The sequence below is a fragment of the Vulpes lagopus genome, chromosome 11 (genome assembly GCF_018345385.1).
Source record: "Vulpes lagopus strain Blue_001 chromosome 11, ASM1834538v1, whole genome shotgun sequence".
Lineage (NCBI taxonomy): Eukaryota > Metazoa > Chordata > Mammalia > Carnivora > Canidae > Vulpes > Vulpes lagopus.
The window spans coordinates 58,947,296-58,965,540 of record NC_054834.1 but is presented as its reverse complement, the minus strand read 5'-3'; the positions used below and the strand labels follow the sequence as shown (position 1 = coordinate 58,965,540).

The 18,245-nt window shown below is 40.6% G+C and overlaps 1 protein-coding gene across 2 annotated transcripts; it reads left to right on the top strand.

Annotated features, from left to right (window-relative positions):
• Positions 1 to 342: 342 nt before the first annotated feature.
• Positions 343 to 17,722, top strand: PRRG4 (proline rich and Gla domain 4). Of its 2 annotated transcripts, none has more exons than XM_041773527.1 (6): positions 343 to 443; positions 1,022 to 1,146; positions 7,499 to 7,662; positions 9,231 to 9,279; positions 10,840 to 10,972; positions 16,234 to 17,722. In XM_041773527.1, the coding sequence occupies exons 2-6, from the start codon at positions 1,044 to 1,046 to the stop codon at positions 16,460 to 16,462; spliced, it is 678 nt and encodes a 225-aa protein (XP_041629461.1). In that variant the 5' UTR covers positions 343 to 443; positions 1,022 to 1,043; the 3' UTR covers positions 16,463 to 17,722. The 2 variants fall into 2 exon arrangements, with proteins under 2 accessions (XP_041629461.1, XP_041629460.1); XM_041773526.1 differs by lacking the exon at positions 343 to 443 and adding an exon at positions 464 to 679.
• The last annotated feature ends 523 nt before the right edge of the window (positions 17,723 to 18,245 follow it).

Sequence of the window (18,245 nt, the reverse complement as noted above, 5' to 3'; positions counted from 1 at the left end):
GAGACCCCTTCAGAGGACCTTGGAGACATCCCAAGACCTGGCGGGTCACAGTTTGGGAACCAAATGGAATCGATTGATTCTAAAGTCACCTCCCATTTCTTAGGACTCACGAAGCGTGTGTGTTCTCGGATGACTGTCCCGTCCACATCCCCAAACCGCCCTTTGAGAACCGCCTGACCTAAGGTAACCTCTTAGGTAACCCCTGAGCCCAGTGAAACCCAGAGCGAAAAGCCCGCGGGGTGCGCCGGGGGCCTCCTCCTCGCCCTGACCCCTGAAAATACCCCCCAGCCCCAACTCTCCAGCCACGCGGGGAGGAGAGAGTCCAAACCCTGCCTCCCGCGCCGAGGCGGGGCCAGAACTGGCGGCGGGACCCGCCCGAGGCCGGGGCGCGGGAAGCACCTGCCGCCCGCCGCCCGCCGCCCGCCGCCCGCCGCGCGCCGCAGGTAGGCCGGGCCCCGGGGGAGGAGCGCGCCCAGGTGCTCGGCGGGGCCTGCGGGACCCGGGCTGCATCTTCCGCGCGCGCCCTCGGGGGGCCCAGGCGCCCGTCCGCGGACCCCGGGCGCTTCCCCAGCAGCTCCCGGGACCGTCGCCGCGACTCGGGGGGCCCGGCGGCCGCAGGGACAGCCAACGCCGGGGCTGCGGCCGGGAGCTGCTGCAGCATAGGCGCCCGGAGCCGCAGGTGCGGGGCCCGCGGCCGGTGGGGCGGGTTCCTGGGGAGGGGGAGGGCGTCTGCCCCGGCCCCGCCGGATGGGAGGGCGGAGGGGGCCGCCCGCAGGTGCCCGCAGGTGCCCGCAGGTGCCCGCTCGGCCGGCGGCGGGGCCCGGGGCGCGGCTCTCGTGCCCCGGCGCTCCCGGGCTCTCCGGGCCGGGCCGGGCGACCGAAACCCGCGAGCCGGGGCGCAGGCGGGCGGTTGTTTGGGGCGCAGCAGGCAGGTCGGTGACTCAGGCCGCTCCGGAACTCAGAGCGCTGAGCCAGGGGCTTTCTTGACCTTTTTTTTTGTTGCTATTTTGTTTTGTTTTAGGTGGTTTGACAGTTACCAGACTATGTTTACCCTGCTGGTTCTGCTCAGCCAACTGCCCCCAGCCAGCTTTGCGTTTCCTCATTGCACAAGAAGTCCCAAGGAGTCCAGGCATGCGGGAGAAGAAGGTGAGCACACCCGGCTCGGGTTCCCGGGCTCCCCCCCCCCCCCCCGCCCCAACCTGGAAACCTGAGCCACCTGCGGCAGAAGTCCAACCGGAAAGTGTAGGCTCTGCAATCGCACGCCCCCCATCCATCGCAGAAGCCTTGAGATACCCTTTAGTTGAATTTGTGGTCTATTTGGCAATGCTGTGGTTATGTTAGGTACAATTTATACAAATCTATTGCTGTGAGTTACTTTTGATGAGCATGTATTTTAAGACCTGGTTTGTGGTTCACTGAATGGAAAACCCATTTCAACTTCTGAAAATCAGTGAGTGCCGTTTTTCTGGATGAGGCTGTGTGGGAATGATAATGATCATAATTACTTGTTTTTCCTGGAAAGATGGACGGGGAGTTCCAGGATCCAGTCTGGACTTGCTAGGAGACACCCCCCCCCCCCGTTAAGTTACTTAACCCCTTTCTGCTTGAATTTCTTCCCCTATAGAAATGATGGGGGTGGGGAGTAGATTGATCCCCGAGGTCCTTTTGGACAACGAATTTTCTGGTTATTTGGATAAAGTCAGATGGTTATGGAAGATTAGGTTTGGGGCTTCCTAACCTAGAATTTCATACTTTGTGGGTTCCAAGTCATAAACAGACTGGTTCCTGCCTACCTTAAAAAAAAAGTCTAACCTAAAAAAAAAAGTCTAACCCAGAAAATAGAACCAGAAAAGAAAAAAAAATTGGCTTTGGCTTCAGCATCCCTCTCCTTGCCTAGTCATTGTGCTTCTCTATCCCCACACATTCCTGTCTCTTAATCCTTTTTATCAGATCTACTCTCAGCTCATTCTCACCTGGGAAAGATCTGTTACACTAATACTCCTGGACAACTTATTAATGATTAATACAGCTTGGTGTATTAAACCTTACAGGAGGGTGTGCATATGTGTGTTTTAAAACAGAGATCTTAACCCAAAGGAATAGGTATCTGAACCAAAGGAATCAAACCGTGATAGCAGAATTCTAGGCAGTTGGATAAGCTAGCTAATGAGAATAGGGAGAGATTTTAGAAGGAGATCCTTTGGGGCACCTGGGTGGTTCAATGGTTGAGCATCTGCCTTTGGTTTGGGTCGTGATCCCCGGGTCCTGGGATTGAGTCCCACATGGGGCTCCCCATGGGGAGCCTGCTTCTGTCTCTGCCTCTGTCTCTGTGTCTCTCATGAATAAATCAATAAAATCTTTAAAAAAAAAAAAAAAAAGAAGGAGATCCTTCTGGTGACCTCCCAAATTACATCACACGTGTAAGTCCACTTATATATAAGATTGAAGGTCCATACTCAGTGGGACCAGATGCTGATCCCCAGAATGCTGGTGAGTGTATTCGTTCACATAATGTAGACAGAAAAGGCATTCTTTCTCTCTCTCTCTTTTTTAAATAGTTTATTTATTTATTTATTTATTTATTTGAGAGAGAAAGAGGGAGAAGCAGACTCCTTGCTGAGCAGGGAATCCAATGTGGGGCTGGATCCAAGGCCCCAAGATCATGACCTGAGCTAAGGCAAACACAGCTGACTGAGCCACCCAGGTGCGCCATAAAAGAGATTCTCAAGGACCTCACAAGCTATGGAAGGAATTCAGGGATCATACTTGAGTGCAGAAGGCTGGAAATATCTATGGGAAATGTAAATGAGGAATCCTATATATTTTAAAAGCTGATTTGTTCGGTTTGTAATCATTTTATTAATACATACTATGTGCAAGGCCCTAATCTAAATACTGGAGGTATAACAATGAAAGACTGTAATCCCTGCCCTGGAGGACCTCTTCATCTGATGAAGGGGTGAAGTGTAAAGAATTAATTTCCGTAAGCTCTGGGACGGAGGTAGAAGTAGAGAGCTCAAGAACAGAGTAGCAGTAACTCTATTTCCAAAGAGTTGTATGGCACAGAAGCCCATAATAAGTGGAGATAAGAAAAGTAACTAGGAAAATAAGGGACCTTCAACTAAATTCTGATAAACCTCAAGGGTAGAGTTCAAGTGACTCAAAAGGAATTTATTTAGAAAATGTGGAGGTCCATCTGGGTGGCTCCGTGGTCTGCCTTTGGCTCAGGTCATGATTCTGGGGTCCTGGGATCCAGTCCTGCATCAGGCTCCCCACAGGGAGCCTGCTTCTCCCTCTGCCTATGTCTCTGCCTCTCTGTGTGTCCATCATGAATAAATAAATAAAACCTTAAAAAAAAAAAAAGAAACATGGAGGGTCAGGAAAAATGAAGAGAATGGAATATCTGGGTTGGTGGGTTTGAAATAGTGAAATGTACAGCCTCTTAGGATGGCCTAAAATGGGAGAAATAGAAATGGGAGGAGAACCTGAGGCAAATGCTAAAGTACTAAGAACAGTGCATCCTCCAGCAGTGGCCAGGGGAGAAGTTCAGGATGCTCCAGGACAAGGAGGTTTGCCTCTTTGGATAACAAACAAATTACTTAGGATCCCAGGAGCAAAGGACAGTACAGAAATAAAGAGATAATCTAAGATCAAAAGGGAGACAGGCAAAAGTTTAACAAAGCACTGAAGGTCTAACGTCAACCACTGACTGAATCAGAACCTTCACAGTCAGGCAAGTGGCAAACAGCAGCCCCTGGAGGGCACATTTAATTCAGGAGTGAAGACTTTTACTGGCATAATTATTTCAGGAACAGTAAAAATGATGATGATTCTCTCTTTGAGAGTAGTTGAAAGTTGAAAGTAGTTCTATTGGACAGAGTATTTTTATAACTCAAATAACCTATTTGAAGGGAAGACCAACAATGAGAAATTTGGCACTGCTTTCTTAGCCGATAAAATGTAAAGATCTTGCGTGATGGAGACATAGCAAAACAGAAGCAGATTTCTAATTCTCCATTCTGAAATTAGATTTCACATAGTAAGTATAGCTAAGTGAGGCAGGCCATGAGTTACTTCAGCACTAGTTTAGTATTTTAAACCTACAACAAGGGATCCCTGGCTGGCTCAGCAGTTTAGCGACTGCCTTTGGCCTGGGGCACGATCCTGGGACTCCAGGATTGAGTCCCATGTCTGGCTCCTGGCATGGAGCCTGCTTCTTCCTCTTCCTGTATTGTGTCTCTGCCTCTCTCTCTCTCTCTCTCTCTCATAAATAAATAACTAAGAAAAAAAGAAAACCTACAACAGGGCGCCTGGGTGGCTCAGTAGTTAAGCATCTGCTTTTGGATTAGGTCGTGATCCCGGGGTCCTGGGATCAAGTCCCGCATCAGGGAGCCTGCCTCTCCCTCTGCCTGTGTCTCTGCCTCTCTCTCTGTGTGTGTCTCTCATGAATAAATAAATAATCTAAAAACAAATAAAAGTAAACCTACAACAAACTAATACCAGACTCTACCTATGAATTGCTCTAACCAGTAGAATTTAGGTCCAAGAGTTTCTTCCCAATGTAGAAAAGTTGAGTTCATTCATTCATTCAGTAAATAGTTTTTTGAGCACCTCGTATGTGTCAGGCACCACATGCCGTCTTTAATGGAACTTTTTCTTCCAGTAAGGGGAACAGAGTGGTGACAAGTGGTAACATGGGTGGAACACCAGATGGTGGCAAGTGTGATGGAGAAAAACCAAGTATAGTAGGGGACAGGGAGTGCCAGAGGTGGGTCGGGGCTGGGGGGATGAGGTTTTAAGGTAACGTTGAACAAAAGAACTAAAGAAGGTGAAAAAGCAAACTGAAAGAAGAAAGTTCTATTCAGGGGAAATGGCAAATACAAAGCCGGGAGAGAACCAGGTGCGTTGGAAGCCAGTGTAGCTAGAATACCGTGTTAAGAACAGAGTATAGGGGAGCAAGGTGACCCCTTAGAGGGCCATTATGTGAATCCTAATGATAATGGTGACTTGGGAATTTTTTCATTTTGTCTCCATTTGGTGGTAGCATAAAATCTACATGACAAGGGAGAAGAAAGAATAGAAAGATTTTATCACACTGGTTCATTGCACTGTTCTTAAAACAGCTATCACCAGGGATCACATTCTAGCTTCTCCCTTGATTCAAATAGCTCATATATGTTATTTATAACATAGAAATGTATATGCTGGGATAGTGGAGGCTGATAGAAATATAATGTAAACCTCATAAATAGTTTTAAAATTTCCAACAGCCACATTAAAAAAGTAAAAAGAGGGGCACTTGGGTGGTGCAGTTCGTTGAGCATCTGACTCTTGGTTTCAGCTCAGGTCTTGATTTCAGGATCATGGCATCAAGGCCCACATCTGGCTCACCCTCAGCATAGAGTCTGCTTGAGACTATCTCTCCCTCTCTCTCTGTCCTACTCCCTGTGCTCTCTCTCTCTCTCTCAAAATAATTCTTTTAAAAAGGTAAAAAGAATTGGTAAAATTATATATATACTATTTAATATTTAATATTAATAACCATATTTAATCTAACCCATTATATCCAAAATATCATTTCCAAATATAAGCAATACATTGAGATAATCTTTTTATTAAGTCTTTCAAATCAGTGTATATTTTACATTTATAGCACATCTCAATTCAAACTAGCCATAGTTCAAGTGCTCAATAGCCATATGAGCCTAGTGGCTACTGTTTTGAACAAAACAGCTCTATGAGATTCAGACCTGTTTGGAAAGGTGATTGACTAGTGGAAAAAAATATCTTGGACAAGATGTGACTGTTCTCAAGGGGCTAAGTATAAATGGCCAAGCTAAGGTCATTCCCAAATCAGAATTAATCTTCCAGGCCATGCTCTCTCATCAGTCCTGAGCTGTCTTTCAGTTACCTACTTTAGTATATTCTTCCTTTATTTTTTATTTTTTTAACTTTTATTTATTTATGATAGTCACACACAGAGAGAGAGAGAGAGGCAGAGACACAGGCAGAGGGAGAAGCAGGCTCCATGCACCGGGAGCCCGACGTGGGATTCAATCCCGGGTCTCCAGGATCGCGCCCTGGGCTAAAGGCAGGCGCCAAACCGCTGCGCCACCCAGGGATCCCATATTCTTCCTTTATAGTACAGGTTAGCAGTGTGACATACCAAATTCTTTTAAGCATTTGTTGTAGTTTTCAGAGAGCTTCTGAATTCCAGTCTCGGTAATGTGACCTGGAACAAGATTTCTTAAGCATTCTTTGTGTGCAACTCGAATGAGTTTAAAGTTTGTGGGTTTTGAAAATACTGCCATGGTGGGATATTTTGGTTTTGTGTTAACCTGTGTGTAACTCTATCGTGCTTACCATTTACGTTCCTGGAAAAGGTAGAGGGTGTCTTATAAAGCATTGTAGACACCTATGCAGGGGTTGAGTAGAGAAGGAAAGTTATTTCTTTAGGAGGGGCTGAATGTCTCTTAATTAACCTTATAATTACCTTATAATTTTGCAAACTTAGAAGTTTAAAATTTTAGAAATTTTTAGGATAAACTTGCTCTAAAATTTTTAACATAAATGTATTAATTAACAATTTTAAAACATAAGGAGATCTTAGTAATTGTTTATTTTCTAATTTTACAAATGAGGAAATGGCAACACAGAAATGTTAGTGATTTATCACAGATGAACAACTGAGAGCTAAGTCAAATCACAACCAAGGATCTCTGTCTTCTCTTAGTACAATAATCTGTCCATTACACCAGACTGATTTTTCTCAGTCAAGATAATAGAGAGCCAACCCTTTATTATTATTATTTTTTAGATTTTCTTTTTTCATTTGAGGGAGAGAAAGAGCAGAGCATGAGGAGCGCCAGAGGGAGAAGCAGACTACCTGCTGAGCAGGGAGCCCAGTATAGGGCTTGATCCCAGGACCCCAGGCTCATGACCTGAGCCAAAGGCAGACACTTAACTGACTGAGCCACCCAGGTGCCCCAAGAGCCAACGCTTTGAAGTAGAAGAGTCTAGGGAAAAGTGATATTTAAATAATTTTCATTTATGCTAATAATTTTGGACATAACCAGGACAAGTATTTTATGGACTTATGCTAATATTTGTATTTCATATTTAGCAGACATTGCTTTTACTGATGACATTTCTTTTCTTTTTTTTTTTTTTACCGATGACATTTCTTATCATCAGAATTTAAAATCATACAAGGGCACCTGGGTGGCTCAGTCAGTTAAGCAGCTGCCTTCGGCTCAGGTCCTGATCTCAGTCAGGGTCCTGGCTCCCTGCTCAGCAAGGAGTCAGCTTCTCCCTCTGCCCCTCCCTCTGCTTGTGCTGTTTCTCTCTCTCTCAAATAAATAAAATATTTTTAAAAAGAATTTAAAAGCATACAAAAAATTTTGGTATAATTTTACATCAATTTTACATTCACTTTTTCCATAATTAAAACAGAAGTGTTCTCTATTTTATCAGCCTTTGAAACCTGTTTCTTTATTAGTCTTCACAGCAAAAGAAGAAGCAAACCTTTTCATACATAGACACCTGCTATATAATAGATTTGATTTGGAGCTCTTCACGCCCGGTGACCTAGAAAGAGAGTGCGAAGAAGAACTTTGCAATTATGAAGAAGCCAGAGAGATTTTTGTGGATGAAGATAAAACGGTAATTTGGTTGACAATGTCAATTGGCTGGAAATTTATGAAATCATACTTAAGAAAATGGCACTTTCAGTCATCAGAGATTTTATGCTTTAAATAAAATCGAGATTTTATACCTGTTATCCCTTTCTACTTCCTTAAAATGCTTATTAACCTATTTATACTTGGCTTTATACTTAATTAAATGGACTAAGAGTAGTTAGCAGATTATCGACTGTGTTGTGATTTTGTGTGTGTGATGTTAATTGTATTTAAGAACAATCAAGTACTAGAGCGAATTAAATTTTACGATATTATTTGAGTTAGTCCTCGAGTCAAGCTTCAATCATTCTAGACTCAGTGCAATTTTTCCTACCAGTGACTTTATCTTTTCTGACTACTGTATTTATTCTCAATCTACTATGTGCCAAGTGCTCTGCCAGAGACTGAAGATACAAAATATCTAGTCTCTGCATCCAGGAGTTTATTGTTTGATATATCTGTGTAATTGCAGGGAGAAACTTTTAGAAGTTCTCCTTTGAAATGTAATTAAATCCTGTCTACCAATCTTGAGACAGTACAAAACAAACGAACAGCACAGTTCCTATTATAGTCTAGCATATTCTTAGAGAATGTTAAGTGACCCAACTTCTTTACTTTTGTAAACTAAATTAGCAGAGCTCCTTTTTTCTCTTTCTTAGGTGTTCCACTTTACTCTTTGATCAATAAGAACAGGGAACTCTAGGTATCCTTCAAGTGCAGGTATTAATGGGCTTAGTTTTTTTTCTCCCCAAATTGTGCCCAGCCTCTCATTCCCTGCTGACAGCTGTCACATTGGCTAGAGAAGGAAAACAAAGTCTAGATTTGTAGTTGTGCCTGTTGAAATCTTATCCTGTTTTTTGCAAACCCTTTATATAATTGTATTGTAGTTCCTTCCCATCTGCTTCATTCTCTCAAGTAACACTGAACTTGAAGAGTCTTAGGGATGTCTTTTCCCCAGATCAATCCCTTTCAATAAAATCTTCTAGCAAACCGAGGGTACACTTTGCGTAGAAAAATTCAGGCTCCTTTTCAAACTTGGTAATGGGTCTACTGCTTCCGCACCTTTGGTGCTGTCACTGACTCTCTAATGCAAGAGTCTCGTCTGATACCTGAGCAGATACCCTGAGCAGGTGAAGAGAATGGCAGCGTACAGTAGCAGAGAGCTGGAGCTGGCAATAATCCCCTGACCAGTTCCTGAGAAACAGTGATGGGTGGTAATGCTTTAATTAGAGTGAGTCAAGTCCTCCAGCTTGAATAAACTAGTATACTACCTGTGGCACATGCCAAGAATTTACCATCCCAGTCCGGGTCATTGGGATCAAATGATGATAAAACAGTGAAATAGGGATGCCTGGGTGGCTCAATGGTTGAACATCTGCCTTTGGCTCAGGAAGTGATCCCAGAGTCCTGGGATCAAGTCCCGCATTGGGCTCCCCACAGGGAGCCTGCTTCTCCCTCTACCTGTGTCTCTGCCTCTTTGTCTCTCATGGATAAATAAATAAAATCTTTCAAAACAATGAAATAAACTTGAAAAATGTACCTTTCTCTTAGATGGCATTCTGGCAGAAATATTCCATCAAAGGACCAACCACAAAATCAGGTAAGGCAAGAATTGATGAAATTGAATGTTTTTCCTGCCCTCTCTCTCTATTATAATACATTTTAGTTTTATTATTTGAGTTTGGCTATTGCTCAACATACATGCCTTGTAAATCCAGGGATGATTTCTCAATTATACACTGGGCTATCTAAGACAGAGGAAGCCACATTCATCTTTATACACTGAAAATCAAGTTTGGTGAGATACTAGGGAAATGAGATAATAGGCTTAAAGGTGTTTTAAACAACTCAGCTAAGTCAAGACTTGCACAGAATAAAAGTAGGACTCCTTTGGTTCCAAGTAGTAAGGTATTTTAATTTTTTTTTTACCATTACCAGTAAATGGAATACTTCTGCTACTAAGTAAATGAAGAGTGTTAGAATTAGATACGTTCTATAGAGGGCAGAACCTTTATATTATCTGTATTATCATCTCTAGCTGCTTTTTCAGTCAGATCTTTTTTGCCAGCTCTTCCTTCATTCCCCTCAGATACAGCCCCAGCTAGAGGAGACTTTATCACCTTGCTATGCTAGTGTTGCTTAGTATGTTTATCTGTGTGTTTAATACCAAATGTGCCTAGTTGAACAAAGAATATGTATAGTCTTTTTTTTTTTTTTTTAGTATCTCTACACCCAACATGGGGCTCAAACTCATGATCCTGAGGTCAGAATTGTGTGCCTTTCTGACTAAGCCAACCAGGACCCCAGAATATGTTTAGTCTTGAATGCTATCCATTTAATATGACCTATTTAGAGTAAATAAAACCATAACCAGAGCTTTTAGAAAGTGTTATTTACAAATTTTGGCTGCTAGCAGAAAGACTTTGTAAAGAAATCAATATTAGGGGATCCCTGGGTGGCTCACGGTTTGGCGCCTGCCTTTGGCCGGGGGTGCGATCCTGGAGTCCCAGGATCGAGTCCCACGTTGGGCTCCTGGCATGGAGCCTGCTTCTCCCTCCTCCTGTCTCTCTCTCTCTCTCTCTCTCTCTCTCTCTCTCTCTCTCTATGTCTATCAAAAAATAAATAAATAGGGATCCCTGGGTAGCGCAGTGGTTTGGTGCCTGCCTTTGGCCCAGGGCGTGATCCTGGAGACCCGGGATTGAATCCCACATCGGGCTCCCGGTGCATGGAGCCTGCTTCTCCCTCTGCCTGTGTCTCTGCCTCTCTCTCTCTCTCTCTCTCTCTCTGTGACTATCATAAATAAATAAAGAAAAAAAATAATAAAATAAATAAATATATTTTTAAAAATCAATATTATTATATTTTTAATAGTATGCTTAGATCAAGTGTTAAATTTATTGAAATCAGAGGCATCGAGGTGGCTCAGTTAGTTGAGCGTCTGCCTTTGGCTCAGGTCATGATCCTGGGATCCTGGGATCAATCCCCACGTCAGGTTCCTGCCCAGTGGGGAGTCTCCTTCTCCCTCTGTGCCTCTCCCAGTTCCTGTATTCCTTCTCTCTCAAATAAAATAAATAAAATCTTTAAATAAATAAATCTATTTAAATCATAGGCAGTGCTTTTCAGTTGATATAGTTACGTTATTTTGTTGATTTCTCTGAAGATGCCAACAGAGAGAAAATTGATGTCATGGGCCTTCTGACTGGATTAATTGCTGCCGGAGTATTTTTGGTTATTTTTGGATTACTTGGTTACTATCTTTGTATCACCAAGTGTAACAGGCAACAATATCCCAGGTAAGTACCAAGTAAAAATATTTATTTTACTATTGTACATTCTATATTGTTATATTTAAATGGATAAAAATGACTGCCTATTTTTAAAAATAAATATTTTATTTTGAAATAATTTTGGATATACAGGAAGGTACAAAGATCACATAGAGAGTTCCCATCCTTCACCCATTTTTCTCTCCTTGTTAATATCTCATATATCATAGTACATTCGTAAAACAAACCAACTAACACTGGCACGTTACTTTTTTTTTTTTTTTGGTACGTTACTATTAACTAAACCATTAAGATTTCACCAATTTTGCCATTCGTGTCTTTCTTCTGCTCCAGGACCCACTTAAGATACCACATGGCATTTAGTTGTCATTGTCTCTCCAGGCTCTGCTGGTCTGTGACAGTTGTTTGATTGCCCGATTTAACACATAAACAACAAAATGATGCAATTCCTAAAATCCTTCAAAAGAATACAAGAGGATTCACAAGCGTCAGCTTGATTTTTTTAATACTCCTTTCTAAGCAGAGAGTAGATGCCAGTGTCCCTACTTTGTTTCCAGAGGCAGAAAGTCCCATCATTTACTCTGAGTCACAGTCTTAGCAGATCCAGCCATGTAGCTACCCAAATAGAAACAATGTAACTGGCTTTTAAATTCAACTATTTTGGGATCCCTGGGTGGCTCAGTGGTTTAGCACCTGCCTTTGGCCCAGGGCATGATCCTGGAGTCCTGGGATCAAGTCCCACATCGGGCTTCAGGCACGGGGCCTGCTTCTCCCTCTGCCTGTGTCTCTGCCTCTCTCTGTGTGTCTCTCATTAATAAATCAATAAAATCTTAAATATATATTTAATAAATAAATAAATAAATAAATAATAATTGTGTTCAAGGTCTGTGATAGCACAGCCATTATTCAGTGTCCTCCTGCATGGTATTTTCTTCTCTCTTCTCTTCATTTTTCTGCCTCTCTCTCTCTCTCTGTGTCTTTCATGAATGAATGAATAAATAAATAAAATCTTAAAAAAAGACAGTTTTAAAAAAATGAAATAAATTCAACCATTTTTATTGGTACTTTAAATTAAATAAAATGAATGAAATAAAAATGGTTGCCACTTAAAGATAATAGCACATTAATAAAGCTTGATTAAGATTCATAAAAGCCATATTATTTGGACAATAGAACCTCAACATCCTCATTAAAACAAAAAGTTATTCTCTATTATCTCTATTATCTTCTCAGTAAGTGCAGATGAGTAAGTGTAAAAGTAACCTTATTCAAAAAAAGTGCCAGGTGCTAAACAGTATTCGAAATTGATGCTTACATATCTCTATTCACACTTTCAAATCAATCATGAGAAAAGCTCATGATGGTGACCAAGTGACAAAAGGATTATGGAAATAGTGGTGATGATTGCACAACATTGTGAATAGAATTAATACCACTGAGTCATATACTTAAAAATAGTTAAAATGGCAAATTTTATGTTATATGTATTTTACCACTACAGAATTTTTCTTTATTGTAAGTTGAGAGTTTAGGGCAACAGATGTGGAATTAGGATTCATCTATTGGAGGATAAAACTAAATCCATGGGTACCATGAAGCCATGAGAGTAGGCAAGTTCTCTGAGGGTGATGTAAGGACAGATGGAAAAGGACAGAGTATTAAAGGGTACCCACAGCAAGGTGCAGAAAGAAGACATGCCAGAAAGAGGGCAGAGGACAGGGGCAACATAAATTGTAATTCTATACCCAACCTAGAATTCCTGAACAGCTTCCTGAGGCATTAACATGACCTGTGGGCATAGACAAAGGAGTTTGTCAGAGACCTCTGTAAATCCTGCAAAAATCTGAGAAATGATGGGGATCCCTGGGTGGCTCAGCAGTTTGGCGCCTGCCTTCGGTCCAGGCATGATCCTGGAGTCCCCGGATCGAGTCCCACATCGGGCTCCCTGTATGGAGCCTGCTTCTATCTCTGCCCCTCTCTCTCTCTCTGTGTCTATCACGAATAAATAAATAAAGTCTTTTTAAAAGAAAAATCTGAGAAATGAGAGAAAGTAAGGAAGAACTTGCTTAATTTTTCATAAGCCACCATCTTTTAAGCTGAGACACTTTTATTAACTTCCCTTATTGAAAAAAATAAAAAATAAAAACAACTTCCCTTATTGAACAGATAGGAAATGAGCAAGGTCTTTCTATTTTTCTAGGACTTTTTTTTCTAGGACTTTTGACTAAAATTTTATTCAGTGTGGCTTTCTCTACAAGTAGGGAAAGAAGTCCTGGAAACTCCCAGACTAATGAAAATCTAGGCAAAATTTGTCTTTGGAGACTCTTCTTGCCTTTTATCTTTCTTTTCCTCCCCATTTATAATGTCTTCCCAAAAAAGTTCATGTATACTCTCATGTTTAAGAATTGTACTCAAGTGACACCTGGTTGGCTCAGTGGTTGAGCATCTGCCTTTGGCTCAGGTCATGATCCTGGGGTCCTAGGATCGAGTCCTGCATCAGGCTCCCTGCAGGGAGCCTGCTTCTCCCTCTGCCTGTGTCTCTGCCTCTCTCTGTGTGTCTCTCATTAATAAATCAATAAAATCTTAAATATATATATTTAATAAATAAATAAATAAATAATAATTGTGCTCAAGGTCTGTGATACCACAGCCATTATTCAGTGTCCTCCTGCATGGTATTTTCTTCTCTCTTCTCTTCATTTTTCTGCATTTTTCTACTTTTCTGCACCACTACATCTCCTTACCTTAGGCCTTTTTTGTCTGAAAACTTCTAGCTTCTTTCCTGCTAAAGGTTAGAAGCAGAATTCAAAGGTACAGGGAGCAAAATAGTTTTATTACATATATTTTCTGTGTATGTTACTGTAAAATTTTAAAACTCTGGATTTCTCTTATTTTATTCTAAGATTTTATTTATTTATTTTGGAGAGAGAAGAGAGCAGGGGGAGGGGTAGAAGGAGAGGGAGAGAGAGAATCCTAAGCAGACTCCAGGCTGAGTGCAGAGCCTACCTGTGGGGTTGATCTCACAACCTCAATATCATGACCTGAGCTGAAGCCTACAGTGGGCTGCTTAACCTCCTGAGCCACCCAGGCATCCATGAATATCTCTTATTTTAAAAGCAAGATTAGTGATACTTACTTAATGTCAGTACAGTATAATACTGTACAGATCACAGATCATTTTTACATCCATCATCTAACTTTGATCCTCAGAGCAACCCTTTGATTTTAGAGAACGTTGAACACTAGGTTTATAAGACATTCTTTGATTTTAGAGAACATTGAACACTAGGTTTATAAGACATTCTCTTATTTTGGGATTAACTTTTAAACAAATACTAGAGTACTTTTCATCTATTATCCCAAGAAATTCTTCTAGCAGAGTTATTTGTCCGCTTTCTACATTTTGCACGTCTGAAAATGGGGGAAGGGTGAGGAAATATTTGAGAAAGAAAAGAGTAAAAAATAAGATCATTTTCTGTCTCATTCCTCTGTCAAAACAAGCCAAGAAATGGGAAACAAGATCTTTTCATTTCTTGGTTCCTATATTTTATGGAAGAAAATAGGCATAGTATGATGTTAGTTTATTTGAGTTGTTTTTGGTGCCTACTTTCTGATATCAATCATTTAAGATGTATGTAAGAAATCACCATGTAGATTATTTAATAACTTTAATGCAATTATAATATTGTTTCTGATCTGAAATTTGGAAGTCAACACGGAAAAGTTTATTTGTTCAAATAAAACATCTGTCTCTCCTGTTCTCTATAAACAAACAAACAGAACTTTTCATCATAAACTAATGAACGTGGCAAGTGATTAGCCTACCAGAAACCCACTCCAGATTTCTGACAGAGGAGGAATTGTGTTGAGTCCTCTAAGTAAACTTGTGATGGATGCTCTCCATCACCCCTCAGCTATTGAAGGGCTGACTGTCCAGTTCCTAGATTTACACAGATCTTCACTTCTCTCTGCAGTCATCCTCTTTCCTTTCCTCCAGTTTCATATCTCATGATTGCCTCCAAGGAAAAGGTGTACTAAGGTGCAAAGTGACTGCCTTAGTTTGGAAAAGTTTACAGTATTTTGAGTCTGCCTGTCTCTTGTCGGGAAGAATATTGTAAATATTGACGAGAAGTTGGAGATTACTTATGAATTTTAATTACCTTATTAGCCATAGTTCTAGGAGCTTAACTTATGCATAAGTGCTTCATAGACAGCCAACTTTAGAGTCCAAACAGATCAATTTACTAATGTTTAAATTATAATTCATAATTCAATAATGAGAAGGGAAAACACAGGCTCAAAACACCAGACCCAATGTTGCATTTCAATTTTCATTGGCTAATATAGCTGACAGAGTTTTGTGAAAATGGTGGAACTTGAACTAGGCCATATATTTTTTTAATTATTGGCCTTAGGTCAATGGAGTGGGGAAAAGCCAATAATCTGAGAAAGCAAACAACAGCAGTGAAAGCACAGAGGCAGGACACAGAATTCCTTGCACATATAGAGAAGTGTAGGGAGGCTACCTTGCAAGACCAGAGAGCTGTGAAAAATAAGGAGAGGCCAGAATAAGGGAGGCTTTTAAAAGGAGATATGGGAGTTGACTTAGTGGAAAGTAGGCTGCAGGTTAGACTTTTGCAGAGACGAGGGACATGATAGAGGTGCTATTTAGAAGAGAAGGCCCAGGCAGCAGGACTGCAGGGGAAACAGAGATGAGAGACACACCTCAATATCATGACCTGAGCTGAAGCCTACAGCTTCGTGATTATCTCTGTGACATCAGTCTCCTTGGCTTGGAGTAACGCTACCTTTTGACAAGAAAGGATTTGGTTTCACACCATATTTTGAGAAAGTTCTCATTCAGAAGTGGGAGAAAAAGGGAATTAGCATGTTCTGAGTATTTGTCATAGTGTTCCAGACACTGCTTAGGTACTTGACATACAAAATCTTTCTGCTACACACAAAACAACTCTTTTGAGGTAGCTATTATTGACGTCATTTTACTGTAAAGGAAACAAATAACTTGCCTTTGGCCACACAGCTATGGAACAAGAAGATCCAGTTTCATATCCATGTCTGACCCCCAAGCTCTTGACCTTTCCACCATACTAAGACTTTTTCAGAGTCTATGGGTAAAATAAAAATGTTGTTATATTAATAAACTGGGTTCAACTTTTATCAAAAGTCAGCTGGGTTTTTTTTTTAATATTGCCATTTTAGCCTTAAAATGCTGCCTTTCTAGACCTAAATGCTGTGTCTCCATTTAGTTCTTCAGCTACCTATGTAAGAAGGCACACTCCCTCCATCATTTTCAGAAGACCTGAGGAGGCTGCCTTGAATCCATCACCACTTTCAGTGGAGGACACGGGATTACCTTCCTATGAACAGGCAATGGCACTCACCAGAAAACACAATGTTTCCCCGCCACCACCATACCCTGGGCCAGCAAAAGAGTTTAGGGTGTTTAAAAAGTCTATGTCACTCCCATCTCACTAGGCCTGCCATGGTGGTATGGGAGATTCATGTTATTTGAATGGTTCATTTATCCATGAACCACAGAGACATGTCATTTCAGCCCTTAATGACAAACTGCAAGGAGTGAAGAAAGAATAAACACCACAGCAGTTCTGTTGGTATCTTGGACCTGAACTTGATCATTATCAGCTTGATAAGAAACTTTACCCTTGCAGTAAAGAAGAGAGCACTTTTTTGTTTATTTTAATGGTGCAGAAAATCTGTGTTACAGATGCCGTAGATAGAACTGGTGCACTATCTTTTGTACAAATAAAGGTTGCAGATTTCTCGTGTTGGATATAAAAAAAGAATTTCTGATCATCAGATTATCCAAAGTCAGGATAGTGGACCCACTCTTTATTTCTTTTTGGTTGGAAATACTTCACAAAATAGGACATTTCAATATAAACTGGTGGCCTTAATATAATCACTTGGTTTTACATTTTAAATTATTGCATAGCATTCACCACGTTTTGTAGGTTTTAGTTGTTAACAATTTCTATCACTCATGTTTTGTTATGGAGTGGAGTAAGTAATTTTTAAAAATCACTTGATGCAGAGTTAGGTCTTCAGAAGGTACAGAGTTGCAATGGCAAGGATTTGCAAGGGTTGTTATACTATCAAATACATAGTCTTCAAATCTAGGAGTGACTAGAACTTGATAAAGTTGCCCATGCTACTGATGAGTAGACACATCCTTTTCATTGCTAAATTATCTATATATAACTACATGTAATTCTTTATCTTGAAACTCTGTTGATGTTTATAAATAATAGTTCAAGAACCTAGAAAAAATTAGTTTACTTTTCTGCTATTAAAATAATACTAACTAAAGTTATCAGCAACCCCTTGTACCTGTTAGCATCTGGACACAAAACACCATAAGTAATAATTTTAACTTATACTTTGTCTCTTCTTCTAATTGTACATATGACCAGTCTTCCTTAACAATGTAATAGAATATAAGCTATAAACCTCTGAAGTGAGTATGTTTGCACACATTTATGTGAATGGGTGTGGATGTAGATGTGGATTTGTTTTCTCTTTGCAGGAACTCAAGAAATAACATATGCCTGAGAAATAAGAGAAAATTCTGTTCTTTTTGTTTTGCTAGGCATTATATTTTCCTATTATTTAAGACCATTTGTAAAATTGTATTTTCTTTTATAATTTTTATGGAAGTGAGACTAAAACCCACACATATTTGGTAATTCTTTCCAATTAAATGTTTAGAAAGCATAATCATTACATGTGTGTTTCTGTCTCTTAAGACAACATGATCTTAAGGCAGATATAAGCAAGACCTTACTCATTACAGACTGCCAAACACTTTATCCTTCTAGATTTTGGGGTCTCTTCAGTTGCTTGTCACAAAGAAATTATCTAGCAACATTTAGATATAATTAGGGAAAGTGGTCTTTTAATTTTATTATTTTATTTTTTTAAAGATTTTTTAAACATGAAGCTTGAACTCACAACCCGGGATCAAGAGTCACACATTCCACTGACTGAGCCAGCCAGGCATCCTAGCAAAAGTAGGCTTTTTAAAGCCACCTATAGGACCTATAAAAATTTTACCACTATGGGGCTGGCTCAGTAGGTAGCGTATACAACTCTTGATCTTGAGGCCATGAGTTCAAGCCCCGCTTTGGGTGTAGAGATTACTTAAAAAAAATTTACCATTAGTCATACCTTGATTTTACATAAGGACTATTTTCTCATATAACTTTGCACTTTGCCCTTATTTTCATTCTCTCCAAAAGGT